Source organism: Xenopus laevis, chromosome 4L, assembly GCF_017654675.1.
Source record: "Xenopus laevis strain J_2021 chromosome 4L, Xenopus_laevis_v10.1, whole genome shotgun sequence".
Taxonomy (NCBI): Eukaryota; Metazoa; Chordata; class Amphibia; order Anura; family Pipidae; genus Xenopus; species Xenopus laevis.
The window spans coordinates 20,492,424-20,514,918 of NC_054377.1; the positions used below are offsets into that span (position 1 = coordinate 20,492,424).

General features: G+C 34.6%; 1 protein-coding gene across 1 annotated transcript in view; it reads right to left on the minus strand.

Moving 5' to 3' along the window:
- Positions 1 to 4,842: 4,842 nt before the first annotated feature.
- LOC108704979 (mucin-2) overlaps positions 4,843 to 22,495 on the minus strand; it is a 41,323-nt gene continuing 23,670 nt past the window's right edge. The window contains exons 23-39 of the mRNA XM_041589955.1: positions 21,754 to 21,928; positions 20,236 to 20,483; positions 19,735 to 19,918; positions 18,908 to 19,091; positions 17,388 to 17,563; positions 17,190 to 17,259; positions 16,040 to 16,152; positions 14,941 to 14,972; positions 13,357 to 13,534; positions 12,679 to 12,783; positions 12,546 to 12,586; positions 10,995 to 11,105; positions 10,726 to 10,824; positions 10,435 to 10,563; positions 8,765 to 8,804; positions 6,106 to 6,229; positions 4,843 to 5,032 (exon numbers count right to left, since the gene is read on the minus strand). Coding sequence (XP_041445889.1) covers positions 4,858 to 5,032; positions 6,106 to 6,229; positions 8,765 to 8,804; positions 10,435 to 10,563; positions 10,726 to 10,824; positions 10,995 to 11,105; positions 12,546 to 12,586; positions 12,679 to 12,783; positions 13,357 to 13,534; positions 14,941 to 14,972; positions 16,040 to 16,152; positions 17,190 to 17,259; positions 17,388 to 17,563; positions 18,908 to 19,091; positions 19,735 to 19,918; positions 20,236 to 20,483; positions 21,754 to 21,928 — 2,184 coding nt within the window. The 3' untranslated portion in view covers positions 4,843 to 4,857. The remainder of the gene's footprint in view (positions 5,033 to 6,105; positions 6,230 to 8,764; positions 8,805 to 10,434; positions 10,564 to 10,725; positions 10,825 to 10,994; positions 11,106 to 12,545; positions 12,587 to 12,678; positions 12,784 to 13,356; positions 13,535 to 14,940; positions 14,973 to 16,039; positions 16,153 to 17,189; positions 17,260 to 17,387; positions 17,564 to 18,907; positions 19,092 to 19,734; positions 19,919 to 20,235; positions 20,484 to 21,753; positions 21,929 to 22,495) is intronic.

The window sequence follows — 22,495 nt, forward strand, 5'->3', positions numbered from 1 at the left end:
AAGGCAGAAAGGCATTGGCACATTTTTAGAGATACTTGAGAATATGCGCCAGGCCCATAACATAATAAAATAGGACTGGCCCCATATCCTGTATGGTAAACTAACAGGAAGGGCTAGTGATTAGTGATGGGCGAATCTGCAGCATTTCTCTTCGCTGAAAAATTTGCAAATTTACTGAAAAAATTCAAAACACTTTGAAGTCATCAGAATTCTGCTGTAGCAGCACTATTAACTGATGCATTTTGAAAACAACATTTTTTCCCATGACAGTATCAATTTAATTGTATTTGTGCAAAGTGCATTATGCAATGTGATAAATTTTTGAATGCTTATATATGGCAAAGCACACTTGCTTAAATAACCCCCAGTACCCCAGCTAAATATTGGCTACATTGATTTGAACATGTAGAAACATGTAAAAAATAATTTACAGATATAGCAGGTACTACCAAAGAGAAGACACATACCTAGAGCTGCAGTAATGCAGACAGTTGGGAGGATATTAGAGATGCACACTTCCTTGGTAGATGTTAATTCTATCCATATGCTTTGAGATTATTATTATTATTGTCACTCTCCTAACTATAACTACGCTAGCATCAGTGGATACATATCCCCACTGTGGGAATCCCACACATAAGAAGGAATGGTTTAAATGTGTTGGAAATTTTTTTTATTTTAATTAACTTTTGAAAATTAAAACCAGGAGATGTTTTACCCAAGCAAAATCATCTCTAACTGCATATGTTTATCTATAATGTATATGATTGAGGGTCTGTGCCCTGCATTGCTTGTGTACATCGCAATGCCCTGTTGGCAGTGCAGTTGTGATATAACTGTGTTTTGTTTATAATCTGACAACATTGTGCTTATCTAGTAGTTACAGTGTTCTGCATGTGCTCAGTATAAAATGTATTTGGTTTTCTAGTACACACTGCATTTCATATGCCTGTAGTAGCAGAAGCTCTCAGTATATAATCTGCTTTCAATAAAGGTCCCACATCTTATTGCATAATACATTTTTCAATGTGCTGACAAGACAATGGACAAAATGTTGGATGAGAATGAGGAGAGGCTTATAGAACAAAAGGGGCCGAAATGAGTGTTGATGGGGGGGCAGAATAAGTAATGAAAGGAGAGGAAAACACTGACAGGAGAAAAGCTAGATGATGATGAAAGGTGGAAGGAATAAGATTTTCAAGAAAAAAGGAAAGTAGTATAGACATCCTGCTATCTTTTTCTGTAACCCTTGCGGCAGGGGGCTGTCACTGTGTCTGTCATGAAATACATGGAGGCCAAATTGTACCATGAAGTGCTGGGGGCAATGGAACAAGGGAAAGAGGTAAAAAGGCAGGTTTACAGCAGCAGTCAGCAGGAGAAAGAGCCATGTAATGGAGTCCGTGTTGTGCCAGCCAGCTATCCAGTCTAGGGGGCTCCACCACAATGGTCCAAATAGGGCCCCGCACTTGATAAGACTGGCCCTGGAGGGACTGCCCTCTGCATACTATATGAAAGGAGAAAGCTGCAGTGCAGCAAGGGGGATTCTGACTGTTGTATACCTACTAAGCCTGCTTTGGTTAAAGAGTGAACCACCAGCAGAGATCCTGATCGAGAGGGAAACCTGCTACAGGGAGATAAATTGACCCTGCTATCCCAATTTTAGCATCAGCACCAGAAAAAGAACTGGTATCTGTGCTAGACAGAAAGGAGTTCAGCCCTTACACAAAAATAAAAAATAAAAACACAAAATAAAATCCTACTCCTGTCTTACTAAACACACTGTTTTCCCTTTGGCTCAGTTATTCTGATCCTGACATACAAAACACAACAAAGACATTCACCTGTTCATTAAATTGTGGCTTCTGATCAGAGCAGTTTCACCGAGGAGCTCCCATCACCTCCAACAGGCAGCATAATGAGGTGAAACCCAACCTTTTTAAATGTGGCAGTTAGGTTAATTGGAAACCCATGCAAATGCTTACCTAACAGCAAAGCATATTGCTTCTTTTGCCCACCGAATCCTTCACTCTGCCACAAAAGATTAAGGCTGCTGTAATTGCACTGATTATTTAATATGCATAAATAGCAAAATGTTTGAAGGTCTTTTTGGCTCAAAATTTTTGTGGGTATACATTTTTCTGTGTATTAAAAAAATATAAAGTTTATATGTTCCACCCAGGTTAATGTGCAGAAAAAAAATAGCATACATGGAACGTATGTGCATTCCATATACTCCTGCAAGCATGTGCATTACAATAGATACAATAACTCCTCGTCCATAGTAGGAAGCAGATTGGACATCACACTCTGGTTGTTTCAACCATGGAACTTAGACACAATTAAATAGGAAAGGTATATAGTCCATAACTGCACTTTTTGATTGATCGGTCCTTTTTATTGCTTGATGTTTCTGGGTGCTTGATCTCTAATCAATACATGGCAAAGATTTTCACTGATACAGCAGTATCATAGAGCTTTGGGACGTACTTTGATGGAAGATGGATGGCTGACTAGCCCAAGCTGATCTGACAAAGAATTAGCAAACATTTAAGTTTTTTTTTAAAAAAAATCGTGTGCACTTAATTATTAAACGTTAACAATTTGGAAACTCTAATTCAGAAGTGTTAGTGGGGGAAAAAAGACAGGAAACCATGTAAAATAATATAAAATAGAAGAAATAGTTTTTATCTTAATACCTTCTGGGTCAAACATGTCTGTATTAGCTTGAAAGCTGTGCTCAGCCTACCTCCTTTGCAAGCCACCAGCACCTTCTGCCTAAGTTACAGAGCAGCAGCCACTGAAGGAGGAGTGGGCATGTTTGTGGTGTGACACTCTTCACACTTACTGCTTGTTTTCCCTTCCCTGAACTGCTCCATTCTGTCGCTCTCTGCCCTGTTCATTTAACCCCATCTCTGCCCTGTTCATTTCTCTACCTCTCTGCCCTGTTCATTTAACCCCTCCATGCACTATTTGTCTCTCTCCTTCTCTAGCCTGTTTCTTTAACCATTATTGAATTATACAAGAAATTAGTTATTAGTTATATGTCACACCATCCATATAAAGTAAATAAAGTGTAATAGGAGAAAAGAAAAAAATAATAGATATAATTCATGTGTGGAAAATTATCCAATGCTCAAAAATTTCAGTTCAGTGTGGCACCTATATAGTATGATTGGCAAAACTGCCTTATATAAAACTTAACTTTTAATAAATTAGGCTAAAAAGAGCTATGCCCTGAGGAAGCTGATGTAGTCAGCGAAACGCGTTGGGCGGTATAGGTGGACGGTGGCAGCTTAGCTCCCACTTTGTCCCTACATAGATAGGCAGGTTCTTGCTGATAAACTTGGGGCACAAATGGAAGGGTGGGAGCAGGTAATGTTTGCACTGTAACCAATGGTTTATACTACTACCGTCAAAGTATTTTTGTTGGCTGATTAAGTTACCACCGTTTCCACCATTTGCTGGTTTTTAAATGAATGATTTTTAAGGACATTGTTCCTGCACTGCGGCCTTATGGGCTACTAGCAGTGGGTTTGTCTTTTGTGGGCGCTCCTCTTTTTAGCCTAATTTATTAAAAGTTAAGTTTTATATAAGGCAGTTTTGCCAATCATACTATATAGGTGCCACACTGAACTAGTTTGCTTTGAAGTGAGTGTTTATGGACTAACAGTGTTTTGATTTCACTTCTTTTTATTCTTCTGTGATTAGTAGTTTAATCTACACAAACTTGCAGTGTGTTTGCCTTCGTAACACTGTGTTCACTGCTCCTCATTTCATTTCCTGTGATTAAAACAGTTAAATACTTTGATGCATTGATCTGGTCTTAAATTATTTGGGATATTGCAGTAATTAGTGTATTAATCCCACCTAGATCTTACATCAGAACAATTAACCCTCTTAAAAAATAAACTTTCTATCTGAGGATGTATATGGCAATATTGGAAAGATATGAATTCAATTAATATAATAGTCAGTGATCACTATCTCTCAACGCCACCCGACTCACAATTCAATATATAGGGCTTGGCCGATTTGTCCAAGGAGATTTTCCCTACCACTTTGTCCTCTCAAAGGCACCTAAGTGTGTTGTAGCCTAATCCCTATAACTGTCGTATTGCACTCATAGCTCATTTAGTATAAGGAGCCTAAATAGTGGCTGTTTTAGTGTGATGCTGCTGGGCTTGCCACATCCGGATCAATGCGTTTCCATTTCCAACCCAGCATTATTGAAACCATGAAACCTCCCTTCTTCCCATTCGCCAACCTACCCAGCTACATTAAAGATAACAAAATGTTTTTAGCTAAGAGCTCTGCGCTTGACGAGTGTTTTGTCACAAATGTGTGGGAACACTCAGGACAAAGAGTGAGAGGGGAGGGGCTTGCAGAGTTCAGCCTGTCAGTTTGTGCTGTGACCACTTCCTGTGAGCAATTGAACAGACACTCCCACTCTTCATTTCAGCCTAGCCTTTGACTTGTGAAGATCTCTCTGCAGCTCTGATCTAATGACAGTTTTAGGAGGTAAAATGCTTTCAAAATGTTTTTCTTTCTGCATCATTACATGTTTTGAGGAAGGATGAGTAATATATATGAATATAAAGGTTATATAAAATGTTTTCAGACATTACCAGATAATTGTTGACTTAGAAGATTTTAGTTATACCAGTGTTACAAACATCACAAGAATTAATCTTTCAGACACTAGTTTGCAATGCTTTAGAAAGTACTTTATTTTTAGGAGGCAAATGTATAAATCATACAAATTAACAATGAATTTATTTGAGAGTAAAGTGATTTTTAAATTATTGATTTTTTTTTCTATTTGATTATAATACCTCCTTAAAGGTTAAAATGTTTAGACTATATGTTTCCATCTTGACACTTGGTGCCTGTACACTGGCACTCCTGAACATCAATGTAGCTATGATCAAGTGATGTTCCATCAGGGCACTGCAGCTTGACTTTATTTGTAGTAGTCTGAACCTCTTGGCAACAAGAACATTTATGAGACATAGTCTTTGCATGAGCAGAGTACCTAGAGGAAATACATTAAAGAAAATGTTTAATTATTTTAGCAGTCTTAAACAGAAGTGTTCTCTTTCCAAGTTCCAATTGTACACTTTTTATTTGAAACACAGTTCATGGGATATTTGGAAAATACATTTGTATAAACAATTGTCTAAAGCATGTACTAAATAAAAACTTTGGTTTGCTACATATTTAGTAAGCCTTAGCTGTTTGAAAACAAATATCTGATTGTTACCAGATGTGGCCAAATGTAAGACATTTTATAAAACCATCCTTTTAGGCTTGAGCCACACAGAGGTCAAAACCACCTTCTCTGCCCGATCCTCTGCCCGATTTCTACCCAACTGCTGGCACTAGCATCCTCTCTTTTCCACATTCAGAAACATCAAGGGATTTCACAGTCTCTAAATTTTGAGCCAAAGGCTTTTAGCACTGCACCCAATTACTGTTGAAAATAGAGGATGCTACTGGCAGCGGTTGGTTAGAAATTTGAAAGTGGATTTCAGCAAATGGTTTTTGGCCCCTGTGTGGCCCTAGCCTTAATATTCTAAAATAGAATATTTAATTTGCCTTACCATATTCCTCAATTATTCCCCATCATTTCACAGCAGAATAATGATCAATAAACAGGGAAATTCCTATTCTTGCATAAAGGAATTTATTCCCTCTATAGCTCCATGAGAAAACGTAGGGAGTTGAATTATGAAGAGTGATGTTTAATTTCCTTTCCCACTGGATACCCAAACTTCCAATAACATAATCCAGACAAGCACACTTTTGGTTTCATTTAATGAGATTATAACATGATATTAGAACTGTGGAAGGGGAAAAGGAAGTTGAGGCTAGATTACAGTGAAGCAGTAGATGGTAAAACTGCAGAGTGGTAACTTCAGAGAAGCTCGTGAAAAAATAGGCAAAATTAAGTTCACCTTTAAATGAAAGACTTTTGCAGTTCAAAACTCAAATTGTGGTAAAAAGTCAAAATCGAATGTTAATAAATCTGCTCGAAAGTCATTGGCACCATATATGTATATGATTATATTCTATATTAAGTTTATGTAACAATTATTTTCATCTTACATTGAAGATGTTCTGCAGGATCCTTCACAGCGAGACATTCTGACCCTTGTTGTAGACATGCATCCTCGGTAGGTCAAGAAATCATCAAATGCCTGTACCTTGCAGGAAGCATTCTTATGGATACCTGTAGTTTAGTTAAATTCCATTTACTTTAAAATGGATTAATTTATTGCATTAACATGCTTTAACATATTTAAAGGAGATATATACGATTATTAAAAAAAAAACTTATTTTGTAGGCAATAATGTACAGTATGCTACGAATATGATGCTGGTTTTACTTTTTGCTGTAATTTATATTGTCTTCAAACTTAATCTCTTTATTTGAGCTCCTCATAGATCTGCTATGGTCCCTGTCTGTGTTTTAAATGAGGGGTGGACATGTCCTAACGGTCCGTGCCAGAAGCCCAGTAGGAGGGGGGCAGCCAATCACAGCCCGCAGCCACACAAGCAAAGACATGTTTCAGTTCTCTATCAGGTTAGCCTAGCTGCTGATTGGTTCCTATCCTAGAGTGCAGTGTGTGGAATGCTGCCAGCTCCCCTGCACAGCCTGGGAAAGGAGGCAGCAGGAATTGGAACAGATGGGAGGGACTAGTAGGTTTTGCAGACATTTTCAATAAAGTAACTTTTAAAAGCACATTCCTTCTATATCTAAAAGAGTTTTATGCACTGGCACAGTCTTGTTTTTTTCATAAAAGATCTCCTTTAACTAAATGTAACATACAAGCTATATACATTTTATAGTACTATATTCCTATTCTCCTTGTCATTTAGTTCAGTTATATTTTTTTTCAAATACATTTTATGTTTTAGTCAGTACCTACAGGTTGACCATATTATTGTATTCATTTTTACTTTTAAATTAAAATTAGTTTTATTAACGTTATATCAGATAAAGTGACTTTACTGTCCACCTAGTCACATGGGGTGATTAGATTAAAGAAAAGAGAAAAGACTGGGGAGTCACATTTGGTCTTCCAGGAACCCATGACTGACATCCTTTCATGTTTTAGCTGGCAACACAATTGGTCGATACAGTGTATACATGCCAACAGTTTATGAGCTCCTGAAGAAACATTTTGTAAAGTTGGTCTCTCAAGCAAATTCTGTAATGTTTAAAAGCTAAGAAGCATAACAACAGATCTTGATTGTCTTATCTGTTTGTGTAAGTGGTTAACCTCTAGCATTAAACAGAATGTATCATAACTTCCATATAATGGCATAAATTAATTGTATTGACTTGTGGGCCAATCTAATCAGTGCCAATCTGACTATACACATTACAGGCAAATTTGGCATGTGTTTGGTGAAATTTTTTTTTTTGTGGTGTAGGAGAACTCTTGATTGACATGTGACATATGATTCACTATATTTATTACAAGGGCGACATGGTTTATAGTTTTCAAAAGCTGTTTAGGAGCAAAAAAGTACAACTTTTGTTGTCAAGTTTTTATTTTTCACGATTACTAGCATGTTTAAGAAATAACTTGAATGGGTTAATTTTAGTTGAAAAAGCAAAACTTTAATAAACTTCAATAAAAAAATTGCTTGAATGTTGATACAGGTATGGGATCCATTATATGGAAACCCATTATCCAGAAACCTCAGAATTATGGAAAGGGCATCTCCATTAGGGTTATTATAATCAAATAAACCAATTTTTAAAAAATGGCCTTTTTCTCTGTAATAATAAAACAGTAACTTGTACTTGATCCCAATAAGATATATTTAATCCTTATTGGAAGCAAAACCAGCCTATAGGGTTTATTTATTGTTTATTTGATTTTCTAGTGGACTTAAGGTATGAAGATCCAAATTACAGAAAGATCTGTTATCCGGAAAACCCCAGGTCCCGAGCATTCTGGATATCAGGTCCCATATCTGTATACACTTTCCCATTGTTTTTAAAGAAACTTGGCAGCTTTTAGCTGGCAACATTTTTATTCACATTTTTGAGATTTTTGTGCATGATAAATATTTGCAAATTGGATCCTAAAAAACTTCAACTTAAATATATTGGAGATAAATATATCAAATATGCCATGATTTTTTTGAATAGGGATCTTGGATATTAATGAATGTGCCCCTAGATGTTTCACTTATCCACTTAAACATATCATTCACCAAAACTGCTGACTTGAGAATTCTAGATGGCAGAAAATGAATTGACAATTAGATGCAGTACTATCAGCGTTACTGATGTTCAAGATAACAATTTGCAATGACATGCTTTGCTTACTGTGGTGATTTATGCAAAGACTTTAAGCCATATTGCAAAAGATAGCATAATCATTCTTCTCATGAGAGAAAATTGATGCTCAGGTTTCAGACACATTACAATATATAGACACTTTACTATGATTTACATAGTGTGCTCCTGATGTTTTTAGAGACTGCAAGCTGGATCTGCCAGGCAATGTATGAGTATAACCAAAATCCATTGTTTGAGGAAGACATGAGAGTCGTTAGCATTAAATAACCACTGGGAAGTTACCTTGCTTAACCTTGACCACATTGAGATTAAACAGATAGATAGACATTTTATTGCCCTTTGTTGTGTTCAAGATACCTGGTTTTATACTTCTGTAACAGATGTTGTATAAATGAAAAGATATAGAAACATATAAAATCACGTACAATATATCTATAAGGAACTTACATGTTTTACAGCATCCATTGGGTGAGAGATGAGTACTTCCCTGTTATGAGAGGGGAGAGAAAGGTTAGTGTATTTTAAAAATAATATTTATCATATTTTTTTTTTCACAAAGGCCTTATAATTGTGGATTATAAGCAAGAGTCACTACCTTCTGCCTGCGCAAACCATAAAGAGTAAGCCATACAGAAGTAGGGATTGTTAATACTAATGAAGTCACTAATTACAAATGTGCCTCATAATATTGTTGCCCTGGCCTTTTCAGCTGTAGCTGCTTTTAACCAACCATAAAACACAAAAAAAAACTCACTTTTGATGCTGATTGTCATGAGAGTCATAAAAGAGACACAGATAAACATTACAGTATGAGTTTTTTGACTACAGGTGATACCTCAGTTTTACATTTAAATGTTAAAGGGATTATATTACAGGACAACATGTTTTTTTCAAAACACACTCCACCAATATCCTGCATGGAAATCCATTTTTTAAAAGAGCAAAACTGTTTTTTTTATATTAAATGATAAAAATCTGATATGAGGCTAGACATGTTGTTAGTTTTCCAGGTGCCCTCAGTTATGTAACTTTTTCCCTGATAAACTTCAGTCATTCCTTACTGCTGCACTGCAAGTTGGAGTGACCCCCCCCCCCAGCAGCCAATTAATAGAACTATGGGAATGCAGCTCCTTAATAGATATGACAATAGCACTCAATTGTAAAAATCCCACTGTGACTCCTTCAGTTACACTGAGTAGGAGAAACAATAGCTTAACTGAAACCAGTTTCATCATGAAGTGCAGGAACAGGCAAACTTACCTGAGATAGCTGCCTATGCTTAATATTACAATTAAAAAAATATAATTGTTGGTTCAGGAATAAAATATTGTATTATATATCAAAATCATGATGGAGAACCTTTGAGTTTTTCATCAGTGTATAATGCATAAGGCATTTCCCTGATTTTAAATCTTCCTGAATTTTACAGCATTTTTTTCTGGTCCCCTGAAACATATAAAATGGGGTTTCTACTATATGTTGTCTAGGTACAGAGACTGCAAGATATCAGTACTAAAATAGTGGATATAGAGCTGTTCAACTTGCACTAAATGGTAAAAATGGTAAGCAGTAATTTTCCATAAAAAAGAAGTAGGAAAATTAAAGAATTTTTTAATTAAAGGATATGTATTGTCAAATATAGAACTTCTGACAGCCCTATGCAAAATATGCATTCAGGTACAATACATAGAACCTTTGAGTTTTTCATCAGTGTATAATGCATAAGGCATTTCCCTGATTTTAAATCTTCCTGAATTTTACAGTATTTTTTTCTGGTCCCCTGAAACATATAAAATGGGGTTTCTACTATATGTTGTCTAGGTACAGAGACTGCAAGATATCAGTACTAAAATAGTGGATATAGAGCTGTTCAACTTGCACTAAATGGTAAAAATGGTAAGCAGTAATTTTCCATAAAAAAGAAGTAGGAAAATTAAAGAATTTTTTAATTAAAGGATATGTATTGTCAAATATAGAACTTCTGACAGCCCTATGCAAAATATGCATTCAGGTACAATACATATGATGTATGAATATACTTCTGTCCTAATGCATTTAAATATGTAGACTTCTATAACAAACTAGCTATATTAGTGACACCTTAAGGAACTACTTACAGGCTCACAATCTTCTTCATTTAATAAGGGGCACGAGATCTGGGAGACAGTGGTGATGAACTGATCATTGATCAATGAGCATTTGTACATTGTGCAGTTATCATTCATGGAGGGCAGCACATCTCCAGGCTAAATCAGAAGACAAAAATAATGTAATGTAAATTGCAAGATTTTTTATGGTTACATTTTTGCTTCACATTAAAAAAAAAAATAATGAAAACCAAAAATGTATGATTACATACATTTTAATTTAATGCTACAATGTAACATTTTAGATATGACTAAACTTACATTCATAAGCCGGTTGGAGCCATCATATTTTACAACACAGTTGGTTGGCTGACAGGAACCACAGCAGTCGGATGGGGAATTTTTCTTCACCTTAAAACCCTGTTGAAGTAAATAGAAAGTGTTAATAAGCTTGTCTACTTTGCACATTACTGTTATCGATGTGTTCCATTACTTTTGTACAGTACATTGTGTATTGTGAAATTATGTGAAAGAAAGGAATGCACCATGCCATTATGAAGATATTCAAGTGCTTAGTGCACACTACTTACAGCTGGGCAGTGTATGTCGCAGACAATAGGGCTGCAGGCAATTGTGAAATTGTTTTCTTGTTTTTCACAGATGCAGCTCTCACATTTCTCTGAGTAAACATGAGATCCAGGCTGTGGGAACATAAAAGAAAACATATTTAGTGGAAATATTTTTGTATATATTTTATTTATATTATATTTTTATATATATTCAACATCTATAATTCACCACATGAATACTTATAAAGGAATAAACAAATAAGGCTCTCTTGCATTGATTATTGTGTTTTGTTGTAAATCTAATTCATTTAACAGTTCTGTGCTGGTCTTTTATCAATGTATGTTAATAAAATAATGTGTATTGAGTTGATGTTTGCTCACTGCAACTTCAATGATTATTGACTGATCACGTGCGGGAGCATAGGAAAGTACAGCCCCAGCACCATAAATTTTACACTTCTGGGCTATGTTATGTTTTATAGGATTGTTTGTTGCTGGGTAATGGATAACTGTAATTTAGTAAAATAAATGCAGCAAGAGGAGTATTACTCTTTCAGTGAAGTCATGCTTCTTATGTTACCCTGTTGTGTTTTATGTAAACAGGGGCTTTGAAGTTACCCAATGTTTTATCCTTGAAAGGTAAATTATTAGATTACCAGTGCACAGCGAACCCTCCTGCATAATGGAGACTAACACAGTCTTAGGGGGTATTTACTAAACTCCAAATACAAATAATTAGTGATTTTTTAGTATAAAATCAGACTGTTAAAAAATCATGAATTTATTTTCCCCCGAGGATGGAAAAGTCTGAATCAGAAAATCCGGCATCTCAGACCTGTCGAGGTTGCATATACTGTAAGTCAATAAAGTCCCAATGATTTTTTGATGTGTGCTGTGTTTTGTGCAACACCCCGAAGATTTCAGAGTTTTCAGGAAAAAAGCATACAAAATCTGAGTTTTGGGTGAAAAATCTGAAAAAATCGTGAAACTCAGATTTTTTCCCGCAAAGCTAATTTTTTTTAAAATCTAATAATAAATACGCAGAAAAAACCCGTGCGGATTAGATCAGAGTTTGTGGCTGAAAATGTTGAGATAAATTAAGACTTTGATAATTAACCCCCATAGTGTGAAGGAAGAATATTGTATATTGGTAATCTAATTATTTAACTCAAAGAACCAAACATGGTGTAACTTCAGTTTCCCTGTTTGCCCTCTTTAGCTCAAGAAACAAAAACACATGTATGTTTATGATTAAAATAATAAGCAAAAAGTTTGTTCCGCACAAGCCCTATTCATTAAACCCAAATTGAACAAGGGGTATACCAGCCCTTTGATCTATAAAGTATATTGTGTTTGCTAGTGTTGTCCAGGATAAAAAAAAACACTGAAAGCTTGTTTGACTCTGTTATAAGGTGAAACTTTTTATTATTAAATTCAATTATTTAATTTGCATTGCTCATATTTGGTTTCTTTACTTGTATCAACATTTGTACTATAACTGGTTTGCCAAAAGCTATAATAGATATCTAAGCTTTTTTTTAAATTATTTATGTCTTACAAAATGCTGCTTACCAAGTATTCTGCATTTCCTCTAACACAAACATGTTTTATTTCTGGAAAAAAAAAACATGCATCAGAAGTTGGATTTTTTTCTATTTAGATGACTCTTACAATATCTAGTTTAGTCACTTTACCAAAAACTTACCACAAGAATAAGTATGGCAACAATGCCCTTCTTTGATGCCTCCCTTAAGTTCAAATCCAGGTCTACATTTAGGCAAGGTATTTTGACATCGACTTGGGTCACATCCTTTCAGAAAGATTATTCAAAAATCAGTATTTTAAAGTGTATTGGTTTGCTATGAATTTGATATCAATTGCACTGATTTGCAAATCTCACAAATCTAATATAAAAAGTAAGAACATAAATAAACAATAGGAACTGGAGTCTTGAATGGAGGGGAGTATTTTTTGTTTCAGAACATTGTTGTCTAGCAAACTGAGAAGGAAATAGCAAACAGAACCACTTTTTAGTTGCCATTGTATTTACATCTAATTTAAAAATAATTGACAATGTCAGAACTTCTTTTTCTGCCAATACAGCATTCATTCACTAACAAGGTGCATTAGCATTTCAAGGTGGTATTCTGAAATAGAACCTAAATGTCCATGTGATTGGGCTGAATGATCAAAACTTTTCAACCAAATCTGTACAACTTCAGACATGTGAGTGAATGATATGTGATATTTTTTAACTGCTCACTTGGGAATTAATCTATGTTATTATACACTAATGTAATTCAGCGTCTTTTTTCTTTTCTAATGTATTGTCAAATATTAGCTGTTAATGCAATAACAGGAAATATTTAAGTAAGATACTTACTGCATACAGTTTCTTCGCAACACTTGTTTGTAGCACTGATTTGGGTGACTTTGTAGAAACCTTCCCGAGTACACTCTTCATTTCTTACATGATGGCATTGTTGTCTTTGGCAGGTTATTCCACGACCACCCTCCAAACACTTGCAGGTCTCACAGTTGAACTCAAAGGTTTCTCCATACTGCAAAGAAAGGAACAGAATGTAACACTTAGGGGCATATTTATCAAAGGTTCAGGTGAATTTTCAAATTTCTAGCTATTTTTTTGTACTTTGAATAGAGAATAGTCCAAATTTGATTTGAAATTGTAAAAAATGTAATATTCGAATATCGAAATTTATCATGTACTGTCTCTTTAAAAATTTGACTTCGACCATTCACCATCTAAAACTTGCCGAATTGCTGTTTTAGCCAATGGGGGACCTCCTAGAACCTATTCGGAGGGAAAAAATTCTAATCGAATTCGATCTAATGTGCTATTCCTTCAATTCGTACGATTCGAATATGGACCTATTCGACCCAAAAAAACTTCAACTTAATTTCATTTAGTCTTTTTGAATAAGAATTTCGAAGTTTTTTTAATTCGAAATTCGACCCTTGATAAATATGCCCCTTAGGGACTGATTTATCAAAGGTCGAATGAACTTGAGTTACCTCGAAATTCAAATGGTAAGAAAAAACTTTTTTTTTAATTTTGTTGAATGTTTTTGACCCAAAAACTCAAATCGAATTTGAACAAAAATCTAATAACATTTTTCTCAAATGTCAGGAAGGCTATTAACTTCTTCAAATAGGTCAGCGGACCTCTGTCATTGAATTCTATATGAACTCAGCAGGTTTTAGGTGGTGACTTATTGGAGTTACTTCCAGGGCAGGGGAATGATAAATCTCAGATTCAAATTCTAATTTGAATTTCAAATTCAAATTCAAGTTGGTGGTTTAAACTCAAAATATTTAACCACCAAAGAAACAAAACCCAAAAATTTGAATTCAAATTCACCATTTGAAATCTATCAACAAGGTAAACTCTATGAATAAAGCCAAGTTATAATAGTGACATGTAGGGCCTATCTCAGATAAACTGATCACAGGTTGATTTATATGAGCAGATTAAGTAAATGTAAACAAGAAAACCATTACATTTTTACCAGTATTTTTCTCACATGCAATGCTATTTAATATAACAGGGAGATGTCGAAACAACATGTGGATTAGGTTACCACTTGGCTTAGCAAAAAAGAAAGGTTGGTATCTTTTCCAAGATGTGTTTGATAATTACTTAAACTGAACAAGCGTCAGCATTAGATGTAACTTTAAATGGCTTCAAGTGCCCATAAAAAAACAACCATACTAATCTAAGGTGCATATTTAAGATTGCTCAGCAGCTACAAAATGCTAAAGTTCTTCTTCGTTCCAAATGTCTGTTTGGGTAAGATTATGCAATTTTGCTGAGGTTTTTCATCTCTAAATCCAGTGAGAGTTAGAAAATCCACGAAGGGTTTCCTAACAGATTGCTTTTGCCAAAAAGCACAAGCAGTTTTAAATAGGCCACTTATTTACTTATATATATAAATCCAAAAAATAATACCTTGCGAGGTATGTTGTCTGGCCCAATACACCCTGGAGAAAACAGAAACAGTTCATGAGAATGAAAGAATATTTAACTGGAAAATGCCTCATATTAATTAGACCACCTTAAACAGGACAATTTATCTGCATAGTGCCATATGAGCACATTCATTTCAAACACATTTTCAAGCTGTGCAAATCTACAATATAATTAAATACAGTAAAATGTGTTTACGGTGAAATATCTGGAGCATGCAGCTTTTCAGTTGTTTATTTAATTTATTATTACATTTAATAAAAACGGCTTTACTATTTATAAGTAAAAATACGTTTTGTGTTATACATATCGTTAGCAAGATTTATGCCTTCTGTTCCTCTATCTGGACATCCTCAGAAACTCACTGTTTAAGAAAATACAGTTGTACAATACTACTACTATACTTTCATTGTACTACTACATTATAAGTAAACACAATTCCACAAACATTCCTGGTGGAGTTTCCAAGAAAGAGGCTGGTGTAAAGGTCTTGTGAGTTGTGTTAGCAGAGGAAGTACTAACAGAGCCCAATACAGGGACCTGCCCTTGCCAATGATTGCCCATGAGGCAATAATTAGGGAACAAGGATGGGACACCTAATATTCATACAGTTTGGCAAAATACAGGCAGTGCTTTATTTATCAGGGACATTCTGTGGTACCTTGCACCAGTTTTTGCCAAATGCCCTTCACATAATGAATGATCCTTACTGTTTACTGTACATTGAGTTATTTATAGATAGGTTAGACCAAGGGTGCCCAAATGGTAGATCAGGATCTACCAGTAGACCTTTAGCTGGTGTTCAGTAAATCTCAAGACACTGTCAACAAAAAGCTTGTCTAAATCACCCTCCTGTGTCACGCTTTTTATTCGGATATTTGTGTTAGTTACATAAATGTAACTAGATTTTTAAATATAACAATATACATTTTCTCATCAATTAATATTAAAGTAATATTTTCCATGGAACAGAATGCATTTATGGATGTAGATCATAATGGGACAACATCACTAAAAGTAGACCTCACATAGTAAAGTGTGGGCTAGACTATCTGGGTAAAACATCAGTACATATACTCACCACAGTCGCTTACGCAGGAATCGATCGCCATGCTAAATGGCATGCTACCTTTGGCACAGAAGCATCCTTCCACAACACGTCTGTCATTTTTCAGTTCTATCACATCTGTTTGCCTAAAGATGACACAGATTCAGAAATTAAGTTAAATATTTTACTTTTAACTAAAGGCAATGGATTGGTGAAGTAATTTTCTTGATGGAATGAGCATAAAGACAATGAAGGGCACAAATATGAGTCATGTTGCACTTAAAACTTCTAATGGAATCATTATGTAGAGAAAAATAATCTACTGTGCTAAATGTGTCTAACAATAATACAGGACATGTTTTAAAATCTTTCATATTCTTTGATCTTCTGGATATATTTACTATACTTTGTGATGAGGAATTTTTGCAATGTATAGCATTCAGCTGCAATAATATCTGGGCACAAGCATATACATTATGGCACATTTTTATCATAAAACATGAAAATGCATTGCTATTTAAATCTATGTAGCATATGGTATTCTGTACTTTACTTCTTTGTAGCAATTAGATTTTCTTTATTCGATTATATAACAAACAATTTTTGCCAACAGGTACTATAAACCACATTCCATTTTCCTTCAATATATAAAAAACACTTCAGAAATCCTTTTTTCACACATTTATGGCAGAGATGTGTTATAATCCAAATTTCCCAGAACTTTTGTTTGCCCCAGAGAGCAGAAGGGGGGTCTGCTTTAATGGAATTTGTTTTATGAAAAATGACATAATAATATATTATAATAATAATTTCTGCTCATTTTTTTACACAAAGGACATGTTTTCCCACGATTACATTTACATTTTCCAGCAGGATTCTTTTCTGCTTTGGGTACATGACATGGCAACAATGCAGCAAGTCTTCAAGCATACATTAACTAAATTCTGCTTCTAAAAAAATGCATGAATTAATATATTTTCCTTAATTTTTGATTGAATAAATTGTTGCAGATGTGTAAATAACAGGAAACACTGAAGGTTGACTACCTACTTATTGATCTTATATGCAATGTAAATAATTATATGTATAGTACTTCATTTGCAAAATTAAGTATTTAACAAATATAGTAATTGAAGGTTTTGTCATGGTTCCCATATTGTATGACACAAGAATGGCTACTTACCTAGTTTGGCAGGTTGTGGGGATAACCGGGCCACATGCATTATACACTCTGTTAGCAGGACAAGTAATTGCTAAAAGAAAGAAAGATATAAATGTTTACTCTCATTGCCAAGTTAATGCTTCAAAAATATATATACACTGTAACCATATTTAGTGATGAGTTTTGACCTAATGAGCAGAAGCTGCAGCAGAAACTTACGACACTCTTGGGTCTTGTTCCTCCACTGAATGCAGACACCATGATCACCACATACTGAAGCATAATGCTGTAAACTTGTACATTTAATGTTTGACGTGTCCACACTGCAGCTGTCGTAAAGGCAGGCTTTGTAGAAAGGTTCTGGTGGTTGGAATGCATGGCATTTTTGGAAAACTCTGCGAATATATAACAAAGATGTGGAGGCCAATTTATTAAAAGTTGAGTTTTAGTGGTTTTAGGGGGTTTTGAAACCCCCTAAAACTCTATTCCTCTAAAACTATGAATACCATAGAATTATTAAAAGATCTGAATATAAAAAGTATGAACGTAAAAAAATGCTGAACAATGTGCTAAAAATAGGAAAATCTCTAAAATTTGAGTTTTTTGGATAATTACTAGTGAAAGAAAGATTTAAAAACTTCTAAAAGTCTGAATTGATTAAAAATAGTTGAGTTGGATCAGCGCAACTCCCATTGACTTCTATGGGATTTCAACAGCGTTTACTTGATGCATGTATTAGAGGTTTTCATGATTTTTACACTTAATACATCTAAAACATTTTGAGTTTTAGAGAAATATAAAAATGTATTAGAGAAAAATACATTTCTTAAAAATATTTTACCAATTCTAGTAAATCGACCCTATAGTTCACCTGATAATGTGAACAGGTAAATAAGCATCAGATGATCAGTTGCTTTCCTCTACTCCAGTTAGGCAGACTCAACAAAAACTTATTGGATCTGAGCTTTTGTCAAACTCAGTTACTATGTTACTACTACTTGGTTCCATAGCTACATAATGATATTTTTCTGCAATCATATTTAGTATTGTTCATCTGGATCAGTCAATGGCCCACTATAAATATATTATGTAAAGTTTTCTTCATTCAACTGCAATTCTTTATTATTCTATTTAATGCATGGACCGTTATATTCTCTGTTTAGTTGCTCTGACTTGTTCTAAATGTAACTTTGATGTTGCCCTGTCTTTCCAATAGTAATATTTCCTGCTTCCGTTCCCCTTTTCTTTTTTTTATTCATCCTTCTATTTTTATCTTCAACCATTTCCCTTTCATAAATGTAAAAATTTGAATTTTCAATTCGACCCTTGATAAATCTGCCCCTTAATTAATTTAGCTCCATATAACATCTGTTTATGAACTGGGCTATGCACTGGAAAAAATACATATATGTTGCTGTGCTGTTCTTTTTCATTCCATCTCCACAAATTGTTAACTAAAATAATATCCTTTACATAAAATATCTGAATTTCTAGGGAGGTATAGGGCAGAAAAGTAAATTGTAAGTTTTTGGTTGATTTAAGAAATGATTTTAGCTAGTAGGATTCCACCAAAACAAGCAAGGTTTTTGTTTCTAAGAGCAAGCAAGAACAAGTAATCTGTATTTTTTTAACCATCCATACCACATTTTCTTATTACCACTTAACAGCTAAAGGTACAACTCTCAATTTGCTTATTATTTTATAAATGTATTATAAATGAATATTAAGCCAATACTTACGGTCCCATGATGAGATCACAGAGAGAAGATTTGCAAATTGGAGGAATTGTAGGAGGTACTGGAGGAATGCACTGAGGCTTGACTGGGTCATTCACCATAAAAGAATTAGCCATAGCTACACAGTTAGTTGTGATTGTACCATTAGCCATCATACAATCATCAGCTTGGTTGTTGGTGCAAGTTCCTAAGATAAAATCATAAAATTATGTTTACATTTTTTTTACTGCTATGCTAATGTTACAAAATTAACCCCCTTATAAACAAGCACTTACAAAGTTGTTATTTTATCCATATATCACTGTTGCACAATGTTGTTGCATAATGTTGAACAGTGAATTCTGCCCATACAGGTAGAGTTGAGTTTATTGAGATATTTGCCCAACACCAAGTACACAATTGTTAACAGCGACATCACACATTATTAGTATGGCTCTTAACAGTGCCGTCATGCACATGCAGAAAATGGCTGAATTTGGGCCCTTTAAATTATGTTGAGCAAGGTTTATTACAATCACTAAGTTCTTATATTTGTCATTAAATGTAAAGGATAGGATAAATAGGAAAAGGCAAGCCAGACATATTTTATCACACGTCATTGGTGCAGTTTAATAATACAATATATAACAAAGAAAAATAATTAATGAGGATCAATTATTAATATAGTAAATTTCTTCCAAATAGAAAAAAATGGTAAAAACAAAGTTTGAATAAGATCAACATGCTGTTTGTGTGTGTTTGTGTGTGAGAGAGAAAGAGAGAACAAGGCTGTGGGTGATACATATTTACCAATATAAACTGGTAAAGCTTATTTTTTTGCTGTTACTTACCACAATGGCCATGTGTGTTTCTATTAAACTTTCCATATGGCATCTTTATTGTGAAGGTCAAACCATTATAAGTGACAATGGTCTTCATCTCTGGTATTTCAACTACTAAATATACTCCAGATTTGTAAATATTTACTCCAAGTTTTGTATACGGAAGCAATACAAGATTTTCATTTACATGAGCCTAGGATAAAAAATGTCAGTGTAATGAATCTATTTATCCCACCATTTATCTTCAGAATAACATAAAGTATTAAAATGAACTAATTTTTTTTTTTTAATTTAATATTTATGAAGTAATGAATTGGAGAATAATAATAATAATATTTTTCTTATATATTAAGTAGCCCCTAGGCACATTAGTTAGAAAAAAGGTCATAGATGGGTGTATAAATGTGTGGTTATGTTCAATTTTCTATGTGTCTAACATTTGTTATCTGTGTGTAGCTTAGTGGCTACTTTGCTACCAGGTTATTTTAGAGAAATGTAGATACTGCTCACCTCTAAGGTTATAGGAGTCACTGTTTTGGGTGAAATTGTAATTTCTTGAGTTTCATGTCGTATAGTAAGTTTGCGTGGGCAGGTAACACCAGTTTTATCTCCACAGCCATAATTGTCCAGGTAAATACCAAAGTTATCGACAGTTTTAACAATTTCCTCCACAAGAACATAGGAACAGTTTCGTTGATATGTATAATAGGTTCCATCAAAGGTAAGATAGTGTGAATCTCCCCAACCACCACACATACCTAAACAAGACAATATTAATTGAAGTTACTTGTCAAGAGGTCCAATGCAAGATTTACATGTTTCTGATTTCTTCTCATTACAGCACTTGCAACAAAGCATTCTAACTGAATGCAAACCTTAAAGTTGCATTTTATATTTTCAATTTGTACTCAATTGGGAAAATGTGGACTGTGGAGATGGCTAAACATTTTGCTGCCTCCCCTTAGCTCTGCAACAACCCCTTGCAATACCCTTGAACTGAGACAGGAGTGTGGGTGAAGGTTGGCCACAGCTTTATTTATATTGGTATCATAGATAACTGGATCCTTGCCAAATCCAAGAACACTTGAACTATAAAAACAGATGTTTAAACTTGTTTATCTTGCCCCCAATGCTGGCCATTGCATGTGCAGTGGGCATGTGAGATCTCCTTGATATAATAACTGCATAACAGACAAGGATCACTAAACTGCCATGCTGTGACAATATAAATTCACAAATAGTACAGTGAACCTCATTCACGATTAACACACTTTTTTAAGCAACATTTAACTGTATAATAAAAATGATAAATATGCCCCTAAAATAAGTCTCAATACCCCATATGTAATAAAAGGCAGTCATTTTGCCCAAGAGCAGTTACCCATAGCAACCAATAAGATGTTTGCTTTTAAACAGGTGACCAGTAAATGTGTCCTGCTTATTGGTTGCTATGAGTTACTGCTCCTGGGCAAACATAGTGCCTTTTATTACATAACTCCAAATGTGTTTTAATGGGTTGCTAACCCAAAATGTAGTATTTTAACTACAAGTACACTTGCCAAAAAGCAAAGAACTTTATTGATATAATAAATAGAAAATGCAGACAAAAGACATCTCAGCAAAACAACTAGAGAGGAAAAGGGAGAGCACTTGAAAGCTTCAAATTATGGACTTAGCTTTTTCGAGTCCAGATTGCCCCTTTAATAATGTGCAACCAGTCCAAATTACTTAACATTAATAAATCACCCATTCTCTAGGGTGAAATACTAATTGCACTATGCAAGATTTTTCAGATGATTTAAAGGTACATTATTGCTCCACTTTGCTGTAGCCTTCTTTTGTATTGGTTATTGATAATCTTCCTTGTCCTTTAACATTCAGGGAGATGATAGTAACCACTAGTCTCCTCTGTAACTGGTAAGATACAGCTACGTGTGAATACTGAAAGCTAATGTGCAATGGAACTGTTTTACCATCTAAATCATAACACACAGGATACAGCTTTGTATCGTTTAGATATATACTCACAAGGACACTCCCAATGCCAGCAACATGAGTCATCATCAGTCACAGCAATTGGCTTCATTTTATTGGCACAGGTGATCTCTGGGGGAGGGATGCAACTTTTCTGAACAATCTGTAGTTGACCATGTGCATTGCATACAGCTGTAGTGCAATTAGCAATCTGCCAGTTTGTATTGGGCTATAGGTACAAGAAAAATAAATACACAAAAATTAGCACGAATACTGCATAAACATCCAAATTCTGCCCCTCACAATACATAGAGGTCACATGTGGATTGATGCTGGAAAGCATGGTTTGATGAAAAAGGAAATACAGAGGGGCACAAAAGTGAATTAGTAACTCGCATGTGTTTGCAACTAATAATTTAAATGTCACCGCAAAGAAATTGTTTATGTATGCAGTTTTGTGAGATCTACTTCTCTGTGGGCAGAAATGAATACATTTTGAGCTGAATAAGCCGATATTAAATAAAAAAAAATAAAAAAATTATAGTACAGGTAATAATGTTTTCTGCTAGAGCACAAGGTTATTGGTACCTTGTTATTGTTATACAGGGTATGGGCACATTTGTGAGAAAAGGAATAAATGAGCATCTGTACGACCCAAATGTTTTCTTTGCAAAATGTAATACTCTGACTAGAGCATCTTTATGTACCAGGTTGACAGAATTTAACATGTGCTAATGTGTCCATTTGCAGGCAAATTTCTTTTTGGATGCCAGTTCCCAATCCTTCTGATCTACTA